Here is a 21098-nt window from a genome sequence, read left to right as displayed (position 1 = left end):
CCGTGCTTTGCAGAAAGCTGATGTCTGGCGAGRGCAGCCGCTAGACGCAACGGATTGTCAGTGAGCACTCACGGCGGGTAAGTACGAGTGAGGTGATGAACGAGAGGGAACAAGGAACAGCTGAGTTACACAGCAAAACCAGGTAGGCAGGAAGCAGCTCCCAATAGCACGTGGGGTGATGAGGAAACAGCGCAGCAGCGCGTCATTGCAGCCAAGGATTCCCAGCGGGGCGGCGCGGACCGTGTTCAGTTCAAGTTCATCATCGGTCGTTCCTCCGGACCATCCGGCAGACGACATGTCGACAATGTTCTCCAGAGTTTGAGCATTGGAGTCAGTCTGGACAGACCATTGTACGCATTAAACCATGAGCCTTGGCAGAGATGTCCTTCAAAGGTATCCAGGCCGGCAGAGCACGGGCGTGCTATTGAATGTGTCTCGACGAAAGAGTTATGCTTGAGAACTCGGGAGCAGCTGCAAACCGAAGCCGAGTAGCACTATTCCAATGGATTGCCGTGTAGCAAGATGTATCCACAGTCTTGAAGAGTCATGCCGACCATGTTCTGGGACAGCGGCGTTGTGGATGATATGCGGACAGACTTCCAAACTTGGTCGACAACCTTGCTGGTCAGATCAGGCCCGGTGACTGCCATGGAATTGGAAACTTGTCCGATGAGAAAAGAACTTGATGTGCGGAGTCTTCGTGTCAACCACTTCCAAGATTTGATTTGAGGAACAGCCCCGGAGCAAGCTGGAAGGGATGGACCGTACGCTGACGGTGCAAAGTACATGTTGTCAAAGCCCCCAACTGCAGATGCGGCTCTCCCTGCTATATGGTCCTGGACGAAGCATGGGCCATCTGGAATTCCGACATCTTCGCTGCTTCTGGGCCGGCGGATGGTGACAATGGTCTCGTACGTGCTGCTTCTACCCCGCGATGCTGCGATGCTGCGATGCTGCTGCGTGGATGGGCGGGAAGATGTGCAGGAAAAGGAACTCTCAAGGAACAACATACCGAGCGACTCTGTGTTAGCTTACGCATTAGCATGTCACTCCCGTTGCGTATCGGAACGAGGCAGGGATATGCAAACTCACCAAGAACTTGCCGCCACCGCAGCCTCCCAGCGCATCCGACCAGTCTGCCAGGGATAGCCTTTGCTCCACAAGTATACGGGGCGGCACATGATCGCCGCCCGACTCATCACGCTACCAAACCTGCCATCCCGCCGGGGGCACACCGGAACAGTCTCCCCGAGATCTCTCTCGAGTCGACAGCCGTGGCACAACCGGTCGGTATGCGGGTCGACAGCGTGACTGACCACCTCTTTGGATGGGCAGTACCAGCTCCATTCATGCCGGTCTGAGCAGCTCTCGAGGAGCTCGTACATTGCGTCGCGTAAGCACCCCCCGTAGCAGGCGCTGGTGGCGTGATATTTGCACATCTGTGGAAACAGTCAGTATCTGCTTGTTGACGACGATCGATGGCGGGGAGATACGTACAGCGACTGAGAGATGCCTATTGACGAGGAGGGTATGTTAGCAGGGATAGAGCAGAGGCGGATCGATGGAAAGTACTCACGGTGGTAGTTGTCAGGAAGAAGAGGGTCAAGGGCGGCGTCACTAAAAGACAGCGTGCGGCGGGATTGACCGCCAAGGCGACGATGACCTCACCTCACGACATCTTTCATTGACAGCAGATCTTCACGCAGATAGCTGTTGGATATCTCGACAACCAGTTTGCTCATTATGACAGACTACACGCGAGCCTGAGATCATTGCAGGGCAGATCTCGCCGCACATACACTTCAWGCGTGAACCATAAGCAGTGAACTATGGTTGATACTCAGCAAGGCGGAGGGAACGTCTAGACCTGGGAGAGTTGCGGATCAATCAACCCTCTCAGCCATTTGCTGCAAGTCTGATCCAAAGATCGAACTCAACGATCGATCCTCGCTGATTGAACGGTTTCGACAATGAACAGACACAAGAAGCCGCAAGATTCTCGGATGTCTTGTACTTCAATTTGGAAGTAGCAAATTGCAACCGCAAAAGAGAGACAGAGCGGAGGGGATAGAGAAAGATGGCTGCATTCCGCATGAGAATGCCGGACAACCTTGCCAACCGTTGAGGTGTTGAAGCAAGGACGGGGAGAGACTGTATAACAGGCGAAACATTGGGTAGATGGCATGGCTAGCCACTGTTGAATCTAGGATCAAACACATTCGATCGCTGGCCACAAAGCGGTGCAGCTGCTGAAGTCTCACTTGAATCATCGTGTTGCAGTCGCTATGAAAATGCTACACTCCGTCCAWGCTCAAACCTCCATGCTATGCAATGTCGACCAGCGCTATGCAATACCATGCCAAAGACCACCAGAAACTCCCACTCAGTTCACCGAGCGGCCTTTACTCTCTCAAATATGTCCTCCGCTTACATTCATTCGTTCATCACACTAGTCCCAACCCATGTCATCGGATGTCGTGAGCCTTTGACGTATCGTGTTGAGTCTGTGATTCCCACATTCGCACTCTTCTCATATGTAACGCCGCTCACAGCAACCCAAAGAGCATGAGAGCTCCCGACGAGAACCTCTTGATGGCAATAGCTCAAGAGAAACTCTTGCAAAGCCTCCCAGATATCCAATCCCAGGTCAATCTGTAGCCGTCTCAGGATCTGCATATGTCGAATATCTCGTTGTCCAGTGGTAGCACATATCATGAAGAGAGACCAGAAGGCCAGCTCTTCGTATACCGTTCCAACAAGGAACTCGGGTCGGAGATTCTGAGCTTCAGCATACAGAGATGTGAGCAAATCGACATCGTTGAGAAGAAGCGAAGAAAGCATGAGACCTGCGAGTCTTAGATGGGAATGGGCTTGCCACTTCATGTGATCCTCGAGCATCGTTTGGAATATGCTGAAACTGGCACCCGTTGATGTGAAAAGATCCCAGTCACTAAGTGCCTGACGGGTATCTACCAATCGGGCTTGAACGGCTGGGTTGGGAGATGCTGTATGTGACAGTCGTCCRATTAAATGAAGTAGAGTCGGCATGATGAGCCGTTTCATCTCGAGATCTTTGAGACCGGAAGGGAGAGTGCTGGGGAGAGTAGCAGTGGTATGAGAAGGCATTCCACCAGGCCTGTCGAATGACGGTCTTTTGTTCGCGTAGAGTGCTGCATCGTGACCGGCACTGACAATGAGATTCACCACAACGGGTGATAGGACCTGGGAGCCCGGAGACCGCAGACCAGACAGTCCTCCACGAAGGCAATTGACGATGCCGACAAGACCGGCCATGTGGGTATCATGAGCTGGCGCATCGCCGTATTCCTGCGAATGTTAGATTAAGAACTGGCACTGGAATGCACAAGACTCCTTTAACAACTCACAAGTTCCCACTGTCCCAACAATGCAATTGCGGCAATCACAGAATCTTGGACTCTGCCTTCTTCACCCGCCCATTCAATGGCACTGTTGATACTCTCAAGGGTGGTGCGCTTCAACTGAATGAGCAGCGGGGTAGATACGGTCATCCGTCCCGATACTGTTGCATGACTCGCTGCCACGAGTAGGATTGCATGAAACAGTGCGGTATCTCTCAGAGCGTCGGGCCAAAGCTGTGATCGGATTGGTTCACGATCGCTTGCAGCTGCCATAGTTGCGTCGGGCACGAAATGAGTGAGAAAGTATTCAATCAAATCAGGCATCTGCGGATGCCATCTTGTCGTAGGATATGATCGGGACAAGTCCATTTGTGAGGTTATCATAGAAGAAGATCCCGATGCATGTCTTGATGTTGGTCCAGATTTGAGGGAAGCGGAAGATTGTGCCGATGTCGAAGCTGAGGATGGGCTACTTGCTGAGTCGCTTGCAGGCACAGATGAAGTTGAAAGAGCTGTTGATTCGAGGTTCATACTCTGCTTCACTGCCAATTTGTTTGCGATTGTTCGTTTCCTGGCGTCGGCGGAGGACTTGGCGGCTTGTGATCGAATCGCCCGTCTTGTATCTTTGTCGATACCAGATTGAGAGCCAGCATGGAAAGAAACAAAGGCGTTGGGTGCCGGACTTTGTGTCCGAGCGAGAGGATCGCCTCGCTCATCTTTTGGGGATACCAACGGACTTCTGGAGACAGACCGGGAGGCGCGGCCTCTCCGAGATTTTTGGTCCGACATCTTGTCGAGTGTTGGATCTTGTCCACAGGCTGTTCGTTCGCTGGCTCGCCACTTGAATGCTCGACAACAGTACGGAGGGACCGCAGTTATAGTGATCGGCACTGTAGCAGTCATAGCCCTACCTTAGTAACTCCCACTTTGACTTTCCTCTCACTGCAGGGCCATCATTGCGCACATCTAACTTCGGGTAGCAGATTCAATGCCTGAGTTACGCTCACGAGGACCTGCAGCCCAGCTATGGTAAGAGGAATTCGTACGCTCCGAACGCCAGGGCTGCTACAAGGCCGCCATCCTCGTCAGGAGGAGTGCGAGAGTGCTAGGCTAGTACTGGCGGCGAAGGTGGTCGAGCTGAGACAAAGCTCGATGGCATAACGATGCCATGCTTTTTCAGCTAGCTTTGGTACATTTGGTGCGCCACGGATGCTTGTCATTGGCCTGCGCAGCAACGAAACCTTGCCAGTGTCCAACGGGACGACTCATTGTGCGGCCGGCAGATGGACCCGCACATACCACGACTTTGTCGATGCGAAGGGATGCGAGGGCGCTGAGCCAGCCAATGCCAGCCTTGTAGACTCGCAAGGCTGCATCGCTAGGCAAGTTCACACGAGACGGAGACCGCGGTGGCTTCCACGCCTCGAAGCCACGATATCCGCCGCGGCACTGCCATAAGTACGGCAAGAAGTGGCAGCAATGGAGCTGGATGGCCCCGCTGACCGCAAGGCACGGCGATGCGATTGGCTCTGGCGGCACTTGTCGAGCACCAACGTGGCTTTGAGTACGGTGAGCCCTGGTGGCATAAAGCTTGTTCGCAAGCAAATGATGTTGTCAGTGAGTTCGTTGGCGAGGGAGTGGTCCAATCGGATCTCTTGCCAAGCGAGAAAAGTCACGTGACAGTCTGCATTCAGTAAGTCCGGCCACGTTTTCCACGCTTGCAAGCGCCCGTGGAAGCGGGTGGCTTTCTTTCTCTGCTCTCAGTTGTCGCACAGCTTGAAGCGATCGAAACGCATCCACGCACGACAGCTGGACTTCTTCAATAGCCGGAGTGGTGCCCGGCATGTCCGTATCGCTAAGAGGCTTCCGAGACACCACGAGGTCTGCGAGGCCAACAAGGTCATGTTTAGGCGAGCGTATGCCCTAGCATCGACGCTCAGCAGGATCAATATGCCTGCCCGCACGGCAGAGGTAGCTTAATCAAGCATCACACTAATGCGGATACCATGCTCAGCTGACCAGCGCAAGTGCTTCCCAGATTGGCACTCGACTCCAAGTTATTCCCGATTGAGGAGCGCAGAGGAGATTGTTGCTGATGCATAAGGCCATCAGAGATCGCAAGTATCCCCTGCATCATGCTTAGGCTTGAAAGTGACTGGCAGATGGACGATTGCATAGATGGGCTGTACATGATGGATGTACTCAGGGACGCAGAATTTGGCCTCGAACGAGCCTCCAGATGAGCAAATTTCCGTGCAGACACAGGCTCCAGTGTTGAAACCGTGATTTGATCATATTGTAGTCATGGGCGCAGCTGCATTCGAGTTGCTCTTCGTTTCCTGCCAACGAGTAGGAGGTACAACGGGCTGAGTGCGGCAGGTTGAAATGTGATTGAGTTTGGGCAAACCCCGCACAGACTCGATATCACATGCGTCATCTTGATCTGTGATCGCAGCTTTATACCGCTCTCAATCGTGCTTCGAGGACGCCTTGTGTTTCCTGCTTCCACGACGGCCTGGTATCCTTCCTGCGTAAGGCGTACACAGGAGTGTCATGGCCGCATGGAGCACGATTCACGATGCTCAATCCGAAGAGGGAAATCGGTCTTTGTCTTGTAGAGAATTGGCCACCTTGGGAAGAAGCAAAGCTGAATCGAGCATCGCTGAGCCGTCCCGTCCCCGAAGCATACGCCAGGATGTTCCTCTGAACCAGAGCAATTCCGAACCCGAGCAGCCGAAGGTATGTCTCCAGTGTATCCTCAAGCCAGCGTCACAGGAATCTTAGTCCTGTAAGATGCCAGGAAATTGTAATGTCGTGGTCCAGTAGCCTTCACTGGTGAGCCTGCGGCGGCAGGGAAAGATTGCTGGGAAAAGTCGTCAGCAACTGACAGCGAGCCTCACCGGCCGTCTGAGTTGGTAATTGGTAGCTTTGAGAGCGAACTAGTCTGTTAACATGACTCCACAGGGAAGCTCGCATGGAAAGTGTCAACTTCAAAGCAGCTGGTTATCGAAAGCGGACGGCATCCGGATTTGAGAGAATGGTGATTAAAATGTTGTAGAACGTTTCGGCACTTGCAGCATAGCGCAAAGGTACCGGATCCTCACCGAAATAGGAGTTCAGCCTCCAGCAAGAAACGTGGTGCCACTTGGTGCGGCAGCATTGAAAGTGGTATCGACTTCGACAAATGGGCAGCAGTGAAATGACGTGAAACTCCGAGCTGACCTCCACGCAATACTCAAGGACCTGCTGGTCTCCAGGATAACACCGTTCGGGGGGTTTTGTAGGCAAACGCCGCAATCCTCCGTCTTCGATCGTTTAGCGATCCAGCTAAAGTCTGCCAGAGGGAGCTCCAAACTGCATATCTTCTGGAAGCACCGGGCTTCAGATCTTCGGAGATGCAGATCGGGTGGTTGAGAGCTCGAGGGTCGGAAAGGAGCACGATATCGTTGCAAACTCTAGCTGGTGTGTGTTGATTGATTTCGACATCCCCCGCTCGGAAGCTTTCTCAATCGAGAATGACAGGAATCCTCTGGATAGCAATGATATCCACGACCCGTGCGTGGCAGATCAACATGGTCGAGATCATGTGTAAGGATCCTGCCGAAGGGACTAGGTCTGCTCCAGTCCATATCCATGAGTGCCGGCAAGGCTCAACAATGCGTCTTGATCGACGTGTGATGAGTGTATTCGAACGACAGTTTCCTCCTGAAGGCAAGATCTTATTTGAATGGAACTCCCGCTGCGGCACATTGGAGTCCGTGGCACRGGTATCCGGCGACTTATCCAAGCACGCACGGTAAAGACGGCCGCATCTAGAAGCTGAGTGCTTGGAACCCAAGGTAGCGCAGGAGGACCTCATCGACTCGAACGTTATGGCATGAGCTGCCCTCTCTTTGACACCATCTGCCGGACTGTTCCTTGAGTAGGTAGGTCTCTTTCTCCGTGACTATCTCGGTCGTCGTGGAAAAGACTGCGACTTGCTCTAGGAATGTCTGATTGTGTGAGTCCGGCGAGACTTCGTCGATGTGGAAAAATGATGTCCAAGATGGCCGCCAGGAGTCTCTCGGTAGATGTTGCTGGCTAAGGTAGGTTCGTCCACTTCCCCGCGAGAGCGATCGATGCAGATGCCGTATCACTGCTTCCTTTCTCTTTCCCTCTGAGATTTAAATGGCTTGCGAGATGGTGCGGTYGAGAATTGCAGGAGTCTTACGTTGTAGACGCTATTGTGGCTCCAACTGACTGAAGGCTTTGGCCTGAAGGACGATCGAGGTCGAGCTGCGGCCGTATCCTGGGTGGGCGTTGTGGATTAGCAGAGAATTTCTGCTGCTGGGAAATGGAAGAGAGGCTGTTCGAAAGCGGGAGAAATGTTGCTGATGGGGACGACAAAGTCAGAGAATGTCTTGAAATTGTCGGAGTTACATGTACTCTTCAAAGTATGCAGGTCAACGAGCCACATGCCCTCCTGTGCTAAAGGAATCAACTGATCTGAGACTAGCCAGCACTGAGCAGACCGCTCCGGCATCGACGGCATTCCACTGCATGACATCTATCGGAGCACTTGCAAATCATCCACCTGTCGTGGGCAGATGCTTCCAGAATCAGGCCGAATCTGCCGCTGCCGCTGCCGTCTGAAGCTGTCCTCAGACGAATGCAGCCTGATGGATCTTTCCGCTCCTCTTCCCTCCGCCCACTCTTACACCAACAGATGACCAGCATGATCACCACTATGTGTCGCCCAAAGTCGAAGACATGTCTCTTCATCCGATGTACTCACTGGACGCCAGCTCGCTGTCCGTCAGCTGTGTGCCCAACACTCCGCAAAGGCCCTGCTTACCCGCCGGCTTCCTGTTCCAATACCGCACACTCCCGTCCCTCCCTCCCTTGGAGATCAAGGACGGGATAGTCATAACGTATCGGTGTGGACATTGGAAAGAAGATCTGGCGTCACCTTGTTGGTGGGCTCGCCATGCTGCTTCGACTTCACGTCTGTGGTGCGATTGCTAATATGTGCAAGTGTATAGCCAGCGACAACCTCGCATAATGGCTCCGAAGCATCTTGCACACCACAATGGTCTTGGAAGTCCAAGAGTAAGAGTCAGGATCTCCGCTACCTCCCGCTGTAGGACAAGCAAGCTGCGTGGACTTGGGGTCACTTCGATGCATTTGGGAAAGATCACGGAACCTGGACTGAGCTGGTTCCTTTGTGCAAACGAGCCATCTTTCCAACCTCTAGCCTGCGGAGAACACAATCATCGGCGTCGTTGGCATTATTCGAGCGTCTCAGTCACCGACATCCCTTGCAATCATCACAGCTCTCGCGCGAGATCCTACTTCTTCTGCAAAGTGCCTATGAAACGACGAGTATCATACTACAGAGCTCCAAGTGCGCCGCCCAAAACTGGACATGAATATTTCCCTGCGGTGCTTCGCCAACAGCAAATACCTCTACCACCTACGGTCAAAGACACGAGCGGAGAAGCAGCGTATTCCCTAACCACTAACACCTCGACAATTGCCATGGAGCTTTCAACTACGGAGGTTGCTCCACCACTCTCATTCACTCTATGTGCCTCATCTCGAACATTTCCCAGCTCGGTTCATTGTTGGTGGATGAGAAATCGTTGTCTCCTCCGTTAAGAGAGAGCGCAAATGTTGGGCAAAGATTCTCTGGGGAGAAGACCGGCATCGTGGGAAAGAGCGAGGAGAACAGAACGCCGGAAGTTGATTTGTGCAGACTCTGGAGCAGGAGGAAAGCAAGAGACGCTCACCGATCGTTCCCCAGCTAAAGCGGAGCTGGAGGTACATGCCGGCAAGGAGGACACCGAGCCAACGAAATGAACGACCTTGAGCGCCGCCTCATCATCAGTGTGCTTCGCATACAGAAGAGATCGAAGGTATCTTCGACGCCTTGCCACCGGCGACCTACGGTAGGACATGGCAAGTCTGCCCCGGCTGCCACGTTCTGGCTAAGCAGGAAGGGGGCTCCTCCAATCGAGTGGTTTGCACTATACGTCTTCACTCACATGATGGGGATGTTGCGAGATCAGCAGCACTTCCCATCGACTCCCGAAGCGGTTCCGGGGCGAGCTATTCCACGATCAAAGCATTTACATGCCTACAATAAAAATCAACCAGAGAACGGACTCGTGCTGCCCTTCTCCACACCGACCGGTAGCCAGTAAGCGGACTCTGGGATCCTCCAGCAAGATTGATCCGAGCACAGCACGTGAATTGCGTTTGGGAGTTAGATCGCGAAGGGACGATCTTCGTACAACAAGCGATTGAAAWGAGTGAGGCGCCGCCGTACGCAGAAATGTGCGACTACTCTGTCCGGAGGATATATAAGAAGCTTCCCTGGATGAGGGCGAGGGCCGCCGCCGTCCAGATTGTCAAGCCGTCCTCGTAGCCACGCGCGAGAAGCACTCCAATCTCAAGCAGCGTACAGAGGACAGTGGTCCTCGTGAGCGTGGTATCAGCGACTTCAGCGCTGAGAAATYCTCACTCKACAAGGACCACATCAAGAAATGGGTCGGGCCCATGGAGGAGCTCGTTAAGCTGCCTCCTGCCGGATGCCATCATGTTGTTCGATGCCTTGACCCTGTCGCTCGAGAATCACTTAGATCTCTGACTTCCGTTTCTATTTCATGAACAACGTCTGGCGTGGCAAGCCACTCAACAGCGACGACGATAAGTGTCTAGCACGCTTTGTTTACAGCCTCGTCTAGAACATCGCGATCCGCCTCGGCCCACGAGCTGTTCCCGAGACAACCGTGGGTACTGGTTACAAGTACCTGGAACAATGCCAGCGTTGGAGCCGCGCCAACTGGCGTAGTAACCTCACCGTCATGGAGGATGAGAAGGAGCGGTGCTCGCAGGGCACGATCTACTTTGGATCCTTCCTGACTTCGCCTTCTCTGTGGGAGAGCCTGATGTAGAGACATTCCTGACCTGCGAGCTCTTCGAGCGGTGCTGGCGTTGAGGCTGTGCCTAGTCTACACTGCTCGTACAATCACCTCACACGGCTTTTCCCTTTCTATCAACTAGAGGCTGTTCACCTTGGAGACCTACTGCGGTTATGAGTACGACCTGGCGTGAAAATCATTGCTTCCATCTAGCAACTCGAGTAGTTGATGCGGTAGCCAGAGACGGGACTTTTTATGGGGTTTACTTTCATTCACTTACTGGCGTGGCAATTTCACCGTCACGGAAAACGAGAGATGATACTCCTCCCGGCAGATGTTCTGGGGTAACCAGTTGATCTGCTTTGGCTCAGTTCTTGCTCTGACTGTTCCATGGGAAGAGATAGTGTGGATTGCACTCTACGGTGCTATCGGCGGTAGCTAACTCCACTTGCGGGAAAGCATATCAGCGCTCCTCATGTCTGGGCTGTCGCGGTCGTTACGCGTTAAGGTGTCGGAATGTCTGTGGATGATGGAATGAACAAAACAATTTTCTCATCCACACAGTCCTTCCGTTGACTTTCAGTAATGTCATTGTGAATTGGCGGTCTCGATGTTGTCAGGCCGGCGTAAGTCTGTCACGTTCTTGGGCTGTATTCTCACAAACCCCATCGACCTTTGGGCTGGTGAGAGTAGAAACCGTGAGCGATTGCTTCCGTGCCTTGAGAACGCAATTTTTCAAGGTTCAAAACGTCAATTTGGTCCTGTCTGTGACCTGTGGCGGAGCGTTTAAGATAGACATTGCGGTTGAAACAGACGGAATCGAATCATTAGTGAACTCCGTCCTTGAGGCGAAGTGTGTCGTTCAGAATGCAGACTGTGCTGGTTCCGAAGAGGGCGGATCATCAGCAAACAAGCCAGTCCGCAAGACTTGCAAGATAATCTAGCAAGTTCCAGCCCCCGGCGGCATCTTTGCTTCACGGCTCACCTGAAATCGAGTTTGCACCGCAGCAAGACACGTTACACACCACTGGGCCAGATGTCTTCTGCCTTGCCCACAGTGAACACCACGAGCTTCCGCGCCGGAAAGGACCGATATTTCGACCTACGGCGTATCGAGAGAAGAAGAACCAAGAAAGAACACGAGCAGCGGCTCTTCACCCCCGGAAACAACCAGGATCAAGAGACGGATGATTGACAAGATCAAAACCCCTCGCGAGACTCCTTCCATCAGATGGACTCCATTGCTGCTTTCTTACCAGCGCGACAGGCGATGACGCGCCCATGAAAGACCAATCGTCCTGCGTCTGGAGGGCATGGTACTTCTAGTGACGGCTAGACATGACTGCCTGGACATCTGTCGTTGCGAGAGCGAGCAGGAATAGCTACGCTAAGTCTCTCAGCGCAGGCCGCTCTATGCATACCTGCAAGACACGTTCTGTGACAAACTGCATGGCTTCAACTACCTCTGCTCCCCAGGCCTGTGCCAGCGTCTCTCAACCTGGACAGCAAAGTACTGACCGGAGGATGCATATGAACGCATATCAAATGCACCACGCATCGTGCTTCTGTATGACGTGCCTCCGCCGCGTCTAGCCTGCAGCGGGCATCGTGGAGGATGCACACTCCGTCAAGTACCTTCGGTGGCACGCTTCCTGGATGGTGCCTCCTTGGACGATGCGCCTCCTTGGACGATGCGCCTCCTTGGACGATACGCCTCCTTAGACGATGCGCGTCCTGTCAATCGCCTTCGGCGATATGCTTTCTGGACGATACACCGCCTGCCAAAGGCCTCTAGACGTTGAGTCTCCGCTCAAACACGACCCGCGGCGTGCTTACTGGAAGATGTACCCTTGGGCAAGATGCCTCTCCCACTGATCACGGTCACTGGCATGCTCTCTAGATGATGCGATCTTCGGATGTTACAGCTACTCCAAGGTCTCGTGTTCAACATGCCGCCTGGCTAATACGGTCCCAGGCAGCATGCTCCCTGGACAATGGAGCATCCGGACGGGGAACTTCGCCTCAAGTATATTCTACGGTGTGTGTGCTTGACGATGGAACTCTCATCGAGCATCTTTCACTACAGGCTTCTTAAGAGACGCGTATCGGAAGCTGAAACGCGAAGACTATGGTCCGCGGACTCGCTGGACGATGGGTCTTCAATGGATGACTCCATGACGCGCCATGGAAGATGTGAGACCAAACAAGATATCTAGGTATGGGGACGACTTGGTGCTGCGGACACATCTGTAGCCAAATTGGATGATAATTCTGCTTCTCTCGCTACATACGTCTGTCCTTCATATCTTGTGTACAACTCGTGCGGGATGGCCAGGTGGCTTGCATAGCTCATCTCCAGACTGTGCCTCCACCAGAGCTTGGGCGCATCGCTGGAGATGCAGCAAACTTCTCTCCTCGTCTGTCCTCTACAAAAGTCCCCAGAATTCAAGAGGGCGAAACCAGCTTCGTTGACAAACGCTGCCAGGTGATGAGGACAGAAGAGTATCGAGAGGCAGACATGGAAAGACGTGCGAGTCGTTCATGTCCGAAGTACAGGGCTCATCTATTGTCCGTTTTTTATGACGCGTACCGTCTCTCAGTCTGTAACTCTGCCCTCCTCCCAGACTGTGCTTCGTGAACTTGCCAATAACGTGGCTGCCTCCTCCACCCCAAGCACCAGTCCAGCGATGTTGCCTCCATGCATATAGTTCGAGAAGGTGTCCGCCAACAGTAACAGTGTTCTCGTGTCCGCGTCTTCTCATGCGCCGGCCTGTTTTTCCTGGGGTCTTCAGGGTTGGCGGTGCTGTATCTTGGAAACGAACGAATTGCTTGCGGAGCTTCGATGGATGGAATACTCGCCTCCGTTCCTAGCTTTGTGGTCCTGCCGGTCTGTGCAAGTGCTGGAGTCGTGACCGACAGTGTGTCCCTTGCACAGCCTTTGCTGCGCCTTCCCCTKAGTACTATTGCGCTGTCTGTTGCTTCAGGAGGGAGGTGAGCGGCGTTCTCAGGCGCTACAGCCAGTGGTTGGGGACGCGAGCGGACTTGAGGATGGTGTAGGAGCTCTGCACGTAGCTACGATATCAGCAGTTGTTTCTCGATCGATGAGTGCGCTGCGGGAATCATCTGCCACTGCGGCTATACACGTAGCACTGCTCATAAAATCACGGCGGAGTATTAAGACGTCGATTGAGTGGTGCGGTGGAGGGTTGTCAGCGGCGGAGGAGGTGTGAGTGTGGGAGCTCTGCGAGTAGCCACGATATCAGCAGTTGTTTCTCGATCGATGAATGCGCTGCGGGAAGTATCTGCCACTGCTGCTGCACATACAGCACTGCTCATACAATCACGGCGGAGCATCGCTACATCGATTCAGTGTCACGTTGGAGAGTTGCCGGTAGCGGAGGAGGTGGGGTGTGGGTCCTACGCGTGGTACGTAAAGTGACGCCACCGCTGCAAGCCCAAAACAGAAAGTCCAAAACAGCGAGCAAGAAGGTGTTCAACTCACGGCAATATTGAATACAGCAATGACAACAACAGTTGGTTGCATGAGCAATAAGTACAATACAGATGTGGACCAGGGGAGTAATATGGTTTTATGAACGATAAAAAAAAATGTGTTTTGGATTTATGAGGGCAAAAGAGCAAAAAGCAATGCTCTAAAGAGCTCGTACATCCCGAGATGAGTGACGTGTACTGKGAGATGTTAGCCACTATCCGCTGCGCCAACTCACCAGTAATCCCTGACTACTTTGTTGGCTGGATCACTCCCGGAGGGTCGTTCCGGAAGTGATGGAGAGAGCAGATACTTTGGATTCTATATACTCTTGCTAATTCCCCGGGGACTTGAAGAGTTTACCCGGGAGATCATGTCTGACTTGGTGGGTGGGCTTGTCGACCATTTCCCAGCCATGTCCTTCGCCGCTTTCGGCCATATCGACGAGGCTCTCTGGAAGGGCGGCCGCCACCACCACTCTCCCATCTTAATGAACTCCATAGTCACTGTTCACGAGCACTTCTTCACTGACAATGACTGTTCGTAATACCGCAACGTGATGCATTTGATGACCATATCAACGCATCCGCGGTCGGAGGCTCTCTTGAGTTTTCTAATGCCTTCTCCGTCAAGCACCCCATTGTCTAACATTGCCGCGATGAGTATCTTCCAAGCACCGCTGTCATCGCCGAGTGCACCTTGGGATCCTCTGCAATCTGCTAATCACACCRACTCGTGCCAGAAGGAAGCTGCGGGTGAGCGTTTACTTGGGTCAGCTTGAGATGCGGCATCCTTCTCCACAAACCACGGGGCCAAAGAAGACGAGCAGAACGAGGATTGCCGCTCTAAACGCAGCCTTTCATCTACGAGACTTCACCTAAACAAGAATACGGAGGAGTACCGACGGAAGCGATTTCTCTKCACTCGTCGCACTCTGTCCAAGGATCTACTCATGGTTGTATGACTTCCGCCCTGAAGGTTACAGGAGAAAAAGTTCTACGAGTGTCGGAGCTGGATATCGGGAAGGCTACAAAAGAGATGGGCTACATGCTTAGACGAGAGAAAGGCAACAACTGCCTGGACAACTGGCTACTGCTTGGTTTGCGGCTCGATGCTGCTTGTCATTTGATGTCCTATCGATTGAGACGATGCAGATTCGCGGACATATCGCGTACAGCTCCCCTGTACTATGCCGGAGACGAGATAATACTACATGGTCCATCTGTCGGAGCATACACGTCCAGCAAGATACTCTACTCGTCCCAAAGACGTTCTGTTACCCTCAGGCAGGTGGGTAGATGGAGAGACAGGCCGCATTACTCTGGCCGCGAAAGAACAAAGCGGTGGAGACGCGTCTTGGTGGAAACGGCGGAAGAGCTACGCGTAGCTACATATTCTGTGTCACCCGGAGGCATAGGAAAGAACTGTAAGGTAGGCGAAAGGTACAGCTCTTACGCTCACTATGTAAAGTGGCAAGTGTAGTAAGGATGTGAGAGCTTCTTCGGGGCTGAGTTTGATCCCCCCTCTATCCTTCAATCTTCCAACGGCCTCAAGTTGTCATTTTTGCGTCGCGAMGCGTCGGTATCCATAATCTCCACCGGAGCATAGTGTCGATCTGTAGCATTGCGATTTGTCGGTGGGAAAACGCGTCAAAAGGACGACCGTGGTGAGCCGTGGATGAAGAATAGCGTCGGAAGGGCGACGACGTGGTTTGCTTGTGGAACAAATGAGACCTTGTATGCCTTGAGTTCGTCGCGGTTGAAGCTGCTCATGGTCAGCGAATAGATGTTGTACCTTGGAGGTATCTCCTCGCTGTAACAAAATACTCTTTTCCACGAGCCGGGTCGCGTCAAGCCCGCTCCAGCCCCGTCTCGTCAGGAGCAGCCGTTCTCATCCAAGAGTTCGACGTGTCTTGCCAGAGAGAGTAGAATGCCGTTGAGCAATCCTACTTCGAGAACGGAGCAGGGCGTGAAGAAGATCTAGCAAGGCATGATCGTGTGAGCTGTTTAGGGGGCTGACCTACCTCCTTCTCAAACCTTGGATTGCTGCCCGGTCAATTTTTGATCGGTTTGACATCATTATACTCCCGCAGCAGGTAGGGAAGGCACAGCATGCACGGAAGGAATGAACACAAGAGCGTCTGGGAAGGAGGCAGGGGCTGTCGCGAAGTTGCCAAGATTTCGTGTAACCTACAAATCTCCACCTCCACCATCCACCGTCCATCCTTCCATTCCCGCATCTAAAACCAACACTTCAACCTTCCACGTCACGCACAACGAAACCATGAGTATGCCGACACATCCTACACAGACGCATATTCCTTCGGGCCCTCCGCTTGCCATCGCTCCGCCGTGGGGCCCCTGCTTTTGGATGGCTCTGCCAGTTGAGGTGGAAGAAGTAATTATGCGCCAAATTCCCCTCATAACCGACCAGCTTCGTCTTGCTCGAACCTCGATGAGGCTATTTCAGATTCTTCTCCGTCAACGCCGCCACGAACTCTTCCGCACTTCCTTCATCAGTCGCGACTTCCTTCTTGGACCACACTTCAGGGGCCAAATCTCTGGAGTTCCGTTCAACGACGAACCGGTGACCCCCAGTGCAGATGTGGCTACCATGACACGTKCAAGACGCCTGAATCGAGATGTTGTGGGCCAAGCGGCAAGTCTGGCGCTCCATGATGAGAACCCGGGCTTCACTCCTGCTTGGTACGAGAGTCAGACATACGTTGCGCTCTTTGAAAAATTTGGGGCCGATCCTGAAGAGGTTCTTGTGTCGAACGACCTTTCCAGTCACCATCAGTCTATGCACAGCTTGCTACGCAAATTGCGTTAATCCGACGAGGAGATGCGCTTCACCGCGGTCGGAGGCAAGGCAGAGGCGTTGCTAAGTAACCTCGAAGTGTTCTTCTTGGCTGAACAGCCTCCCCGATCGCAGCGTCTTCGATGCCGGTCGCCTTCGTGTTTGGAGGTCACGGGGTTGTCGACACTTGAGAAAAGCGATGGTATGCGCTTCTGCGAAGAGTGCTTCAAGCTGCACTGCGAGCAGCACCTCATCAGTACGACCCTATCCATCCCGCATTTTAAAGCTTGAGCTAATCTTCCAAAGATATCGGGGTGTTGAAAGGGCTTCACATCCACGCTCACGACATGATAACCCGCCTGAAGTTTGTGCCGCTTACTGAGTGCTGGGACCGCAGCTACTACCTCTACAAGAGCGACGTTCGCAAGCTTCTACACCTTCTCTTCGGCATCGATTTCCCCTACACCTTTACAGAAACCTTCAAGCTGCTCGAGAGACGATCGGCGTTACAGGTCACCGAAGATCACAAGCGGTGGGATACTTGCATTGATATTTGCACGGGAGTGCACGACCAATTCAGCAAACCTCAAGAGTCGAACATTAGACATCCCAGGCAGGCGAAGAAGCTCAACCACCTGAACTCGTACATGTTGCGGCACTTCTGCGGCGTCGATGCGATTGCTCGAGGAATGGGAAGCCAGGAATGGTGGGTGGAGACATACGAGGCGGCTTTCACAGCCTACGACGGCCTTCCCGCTGCGGTGACTGGATCCCTGAAGAGGCTGAATTGGATGGACGGCAAGATCGAAGCAATGTGCCATCAGTATCTGGAAAAGGAGTTTGGCCTGGTGGCAGCCCCTCGGGTGAAGTACATACATGGGATTGTGTGGAAGGGCRTAGGTCGTAAGGAGAGTCACTTTGTGACCCTTGCGAGTATTGAGAATGAGGTGGCGAGGATGGGTACGACTTTCGAGAAGTTGAGGAGGAAAGCGAAGAAGGCGAACAAGGCGCAGCGTAAAGCGAAGGAGCGAGATCTGAACGCGAAGAAAGCAAACAAGGCGTAGCGTAAGGCGAGGACGCAGTTGGCTTGAAGGTATCGGGACATTACACGGTAAAGGCGTACGCTTTAAGGAGTTCTTCAGCTGGGATCTTTCATTTTGGGGTTTCCATTCTGTACAGTAGTTCGATCAGATTCAATACAGTGTTGTTCTAGCAAGGCACACACGCAGCAGAGAGCTTCTTCTGGTGCGGTAATAAGCATGAGAGGCGATCAAATAAATGTATGGCGTGCAGGATCTCTCAACCGCCAGTAACTCGAGCTGATGAAAGGAATGCTGAAACTTGCGGGTGTCATGGTTTTGAGTGTTTCCGTGCAGGTAGAAACCCCCAGATCATCCATGCAGGAAGCAAATACATGCCACCTTCCCATCGCCTTGGTTTCTTCCAGAGCCGGTCAATGCTTGATGGACCGAGAACAGGCTCGCGAGACACTGGCATTAAGATTCTGGACGCGTAGGATGGAAAGTGAGTTGAGATGTGAATGCAAGAACATGACCAAGTTTTGAAACCTTGATGATTGTATAGTAAACCATGAGTAGTTGGCCCGCCAGTCGGTGCTGAACCGCTTGATCTCCCGTCCAGCACTGTCCCCTTGGTCGAGAGAATGTCCTCACCWTGTCGAAGTTCAAGGAGCAGTGAGGTGCTCCACCAGAACCGCATGCGGTGATCTTCAAGATTTAGTATCCCCYCACGAATCCGTATCGGTACGATGGGTACGATGGAGCATTTCGCTGAAACACCGGCTGATGAGCCTCGAACTCCTCCTGCTTCAGAAGCAGATCAATCGGATCGCCTGGTCGAACCATCCAAACCTTCTTCGCCAACTCCTCCCCACCGTAAATACGCGCAATATCCTTAATAGCAGACTCATCCAGGTTATAGCTGTGGACCTCCCACTGGTGTTGATAAAAAGCGGGCAGGCTGAACCAAGAGCGCAGCCAAGGGTGCAGAACACGCGAGGGACGAAAGCAGTCTACGTGCTCGAGGAGAGGGATGTGGTCGGATGGGAGTGAGGCTAACCAGGCTCCAAGGTGCTTCATGTTGGTGATGAGGATGGTGGAGCCAAGACCGTAGTAGCAGGCGGCGTATTGAGCACGCGTCTTGCGGTCGAAGGCCATGAAGGAGAGGTCCTGTGAGGAGGTTAGCAGTGCGCCGTTTCTCGTCTTGAAGCAGTTGCTGGGTTGTGGAGTTCTAGAGACCTCCTCGGAAGCCGGCCGCTCGCTCGACGACGAAGAGATATGATGGAGGAGGTTGTTGACGTACCTTGGAAATCACGTTGCGATGTCGAGCTATGTCCAGAACATCGCGCTCTCCGGGAGGGGTCTTGAACACCTCGTCCTTGATCATGTCGAAAAGCTCAGGGGCAAGTTCGCCGATGCGCTCGTCGAGCATGTCGAGCCAGTTGAGCGGACGTGGCAAACTCATTTCGCGATTGATGTTGATGTTGAAGTTGAAGTTTCGGAAGTGGTCTGGAGCTGAAGCGAAAGAACTTGAAAAGATCGGCGAGTCGCCCGAAAAAGCGATTTTGACTTTGCTAGTGCAGAATTGGCTCGCTTGTTCMACCAATTCGCCAAGTCAATAAATTGTTGCGGTCGCAGACTGCGGTAGCTGGAGTGACTTCTGAACAATCTGTCAAGGACGATGCTATGTAATTCCTAAGACAGATGAGTCGTACACTCAAAAGCGCTTATGTTCGATGTAGAGCAAAAGGGGCTTCAACGTGTAGTTCAAACGACCCGCAGAAGAGTTGTGATCGCCAACAGGACTACATCGCCTTCAGGGTATGATGATAAAGTTCGCGCACCCGCCTTTGGGTGTCTGTTTTCTGTAGATATGCGAGTTCCCGGCTGGTGTGGCATCCATCTTCCACCAGCCAGACGCGGATCCGGGCCTGGCCAAAACTCGCCTTTCGCTAGAACATCAAGGACAGTAACTGTGAGCCTGGGCAGCGATCAAACCACGCACCTAACAGAGCAAAGACTTGCAGATTCAGCCTGTGTACACAAGCTTCATCGCGCTTAGCCTGGAAAAAACCTTAGACAGGAGGTGGCGAAGGCTTCGAGCGATAGTAGTGAAAGTCTGAGACCATTATACGCGGAGACGTTTGATGAAGAAATCTGAAAATTGCAACAGTCTTGCCGCCGACAGTGTAGGCAAACCAATGAACGTCGAACTTCAGACCGAAAACTGCGTACCTTCGCCCACTTCCAAACCTGTTGCTGCCGGAGCTATTGATACCCCCCGACACCTCCGGCTTCTCTACGTCTGCTTCAATGTCAATTCGGTCCGGTGTGGATGCCCGTGGCTGTTGCAATCCCCTGCTGGTGCCGTGTCGGAGAATGCCACCCGCTTGCCCGCGCTCTTTTGATGTTCTAAAGGATGCAAAGCGCTCGTTGGTAATGGACGCTCATCCACCGGTCCCTTTAATCTTGCTCCGTACTCAAAGTGTCAAGGTCCAGGCTGAGGGTATCTCTTTGGGCAGACATGATGTCTTGCGGTGGCGGTGCGTTGAAATCGTCGTTGGCTGAGAAGTCAGCAAACAGACTATGAAAGCCTCCGGCCAAATATCTGAAGATGCTCACTGCTGCTAGACGATGCAGGGGCGGCCCGGATTCCCCGAGCTGTGGGTCACTGCCACTGGATGAGCGCGAGAGGCGGTCTGTATCGTGACCTCTACGCTTGAGCGTTGTCCGTAGGTGCGTTGCAGAAACAGACTCGCCATTTTAGCTGACCCGTTCTCCCTGGTCGCGTCATGTAAAGTTAAGCGCGTGGCAGGCAATGCTTAAAAGATGTCCCGATGGAGAAGTTCACGTCGCTGAGCGTCGTTGTCACAATCCTTGGAGTCGATATCGCAACTGAGGCTTGATATCTCCGGTTTCTCCAGGATAGCAGAAGAATGTGACTGATTTCGAAGACGAGGCTGAGGAGGAGCGCAACGCCAATTCTGCCAGCGTCAAAGACTCCTGCCAAAGTGGCTGCGGAGGTCGTGGTTCCTCCTACCAGCACCGAAGTTCCTCTTCGCAATCGTCTCCTTCGGGACCTTATAATTGATTCGCCTGGTATCGTCGCTCGTAAGAGTCCGCAAGAGAACCGCAACGCCCTCTTTTTAGCTGAGAGTCATAGGCGCGCCGTTAAGGAGGTTGATGAGGGCTCGCAGTTGTTTAACGACCACGTCGCCAATAGGATGGTCCTCTTCGAGAATCGGTTCGCCCAACATGGCTGTGACGAATTCTCCATTCCCAACGAAACCAAACTGTAGGCGCGGCGCGTTGCCTTGAAGTCGGTCGATGCCCGTAAGCTCCTCTTGGAGGAACTTTCCAAAGATACTGCCTATGTCGACGTGTCTAAGGAGTGCACTGTGCACGCGCTTTCCTCCGCTATCATCTTGCGGAAAGATCGATCCGCGAGAGGGGAGGTAAGTGAATGAATCATCTGCCGGGACCGAAACGTTGTCGTTCGGCGCGAGGT

The 21098-nt window shown here is 53.1% G+C and overlaps 4 protein-coding genes; 2 read left to right on the top strand and 2 right to left on the bottom strand.

Moving 5' to 3' along the window:
• Window positions 1-2433: 2433 nt before the first annotated feature.
• RCC_08047 (uncharacterized protein) lies at window positions 2434-3530 on the bottom strand (the record flags this gene model as incomplete). XM_023773299.1 has 2 exons in its annotated part: window positions 2434-3327; window positions 3387-3530. The coding sequence occupies 2 exons, from the start codon at window positions 3528-3530 to the stop codon at window positions 2434-2436; spliced, it is 1038 nt and encodes a 345-aa protein (XP_023629067.1).
• A 1329-nt stretch (window positions 3531-4859) lies between these two features.
• Window positions 4860-5483, top strand: RCC_08046 (uncharacterized protein; the record flags this gene model as incomplete). XM_023773298.1 has 3 exons in its annotated part: window positions 4860-4993; window positions 5075-5351; window positions 5403-5483. 3 exons carry the CDS (start codon window positions 4860-4862, stop codon window positions 5481-5483), a joined length of 492 nt encoding a protein of 163 aa, XP_023629066.1.
• Window positions 5484-16616: 11133 nt separating this feature from the next.
• On the top strand, window positions 16617-17635 carry RCC_08045 (uncharacterized protein; the record flags this gene model as incomplete). XM_023773297.1 has 2 exons in its annotated part: window positions 16617-16827; window positions 16878-17635. 2 exons carry the CDS (start codon window positions 16617-16619, stop codon window positions 17633-17635), a joined length of 969 nt encoding a protein of 322 aa, XP_023629065.1.
• Window positions 17636-18307: 672 nt separating this feature from the next.
• Window positions 18308-19055, bottom strand: RCC_08044 (uncharacterized protein; the record flags this gene model as incomplete). XM_023773296.1 has 2 exons in its annotated part: window positions 18308-18760; window positions 18894-19055. The coding sequence occupies 2 exons, from the start codon at window positions 19053-19055 to the stop codon at window positions 18308-18310; spliced, it is 615 nt and encodes a 204-aa protein (XP_023629064.1).
• Between the last annotated feature and the right edge of the window lie 2043 nt (window positions 19056-21098).

This window comes from Ramularia collo-cygni (genome assembly GCF_900074925.1).
Source record: "Ramularia collo-cygni strain URUG2 genome assembly, contig: RCC_scaffold13, whole genome shotgun sequence".
Taxonomy (NCBI): Eukaryota; Fungi; Ascomycota; class Dothideomycetes; order Mycosphaerellales; family Mycosphaerellaceae; genus Ramularia; species Ramularia collo-cygni.
The sequence above is the reverse complement of the archived record's forward strand: the minus strand, read 5'-3'. Positions and strand labels throughout refer to the sequence as shown.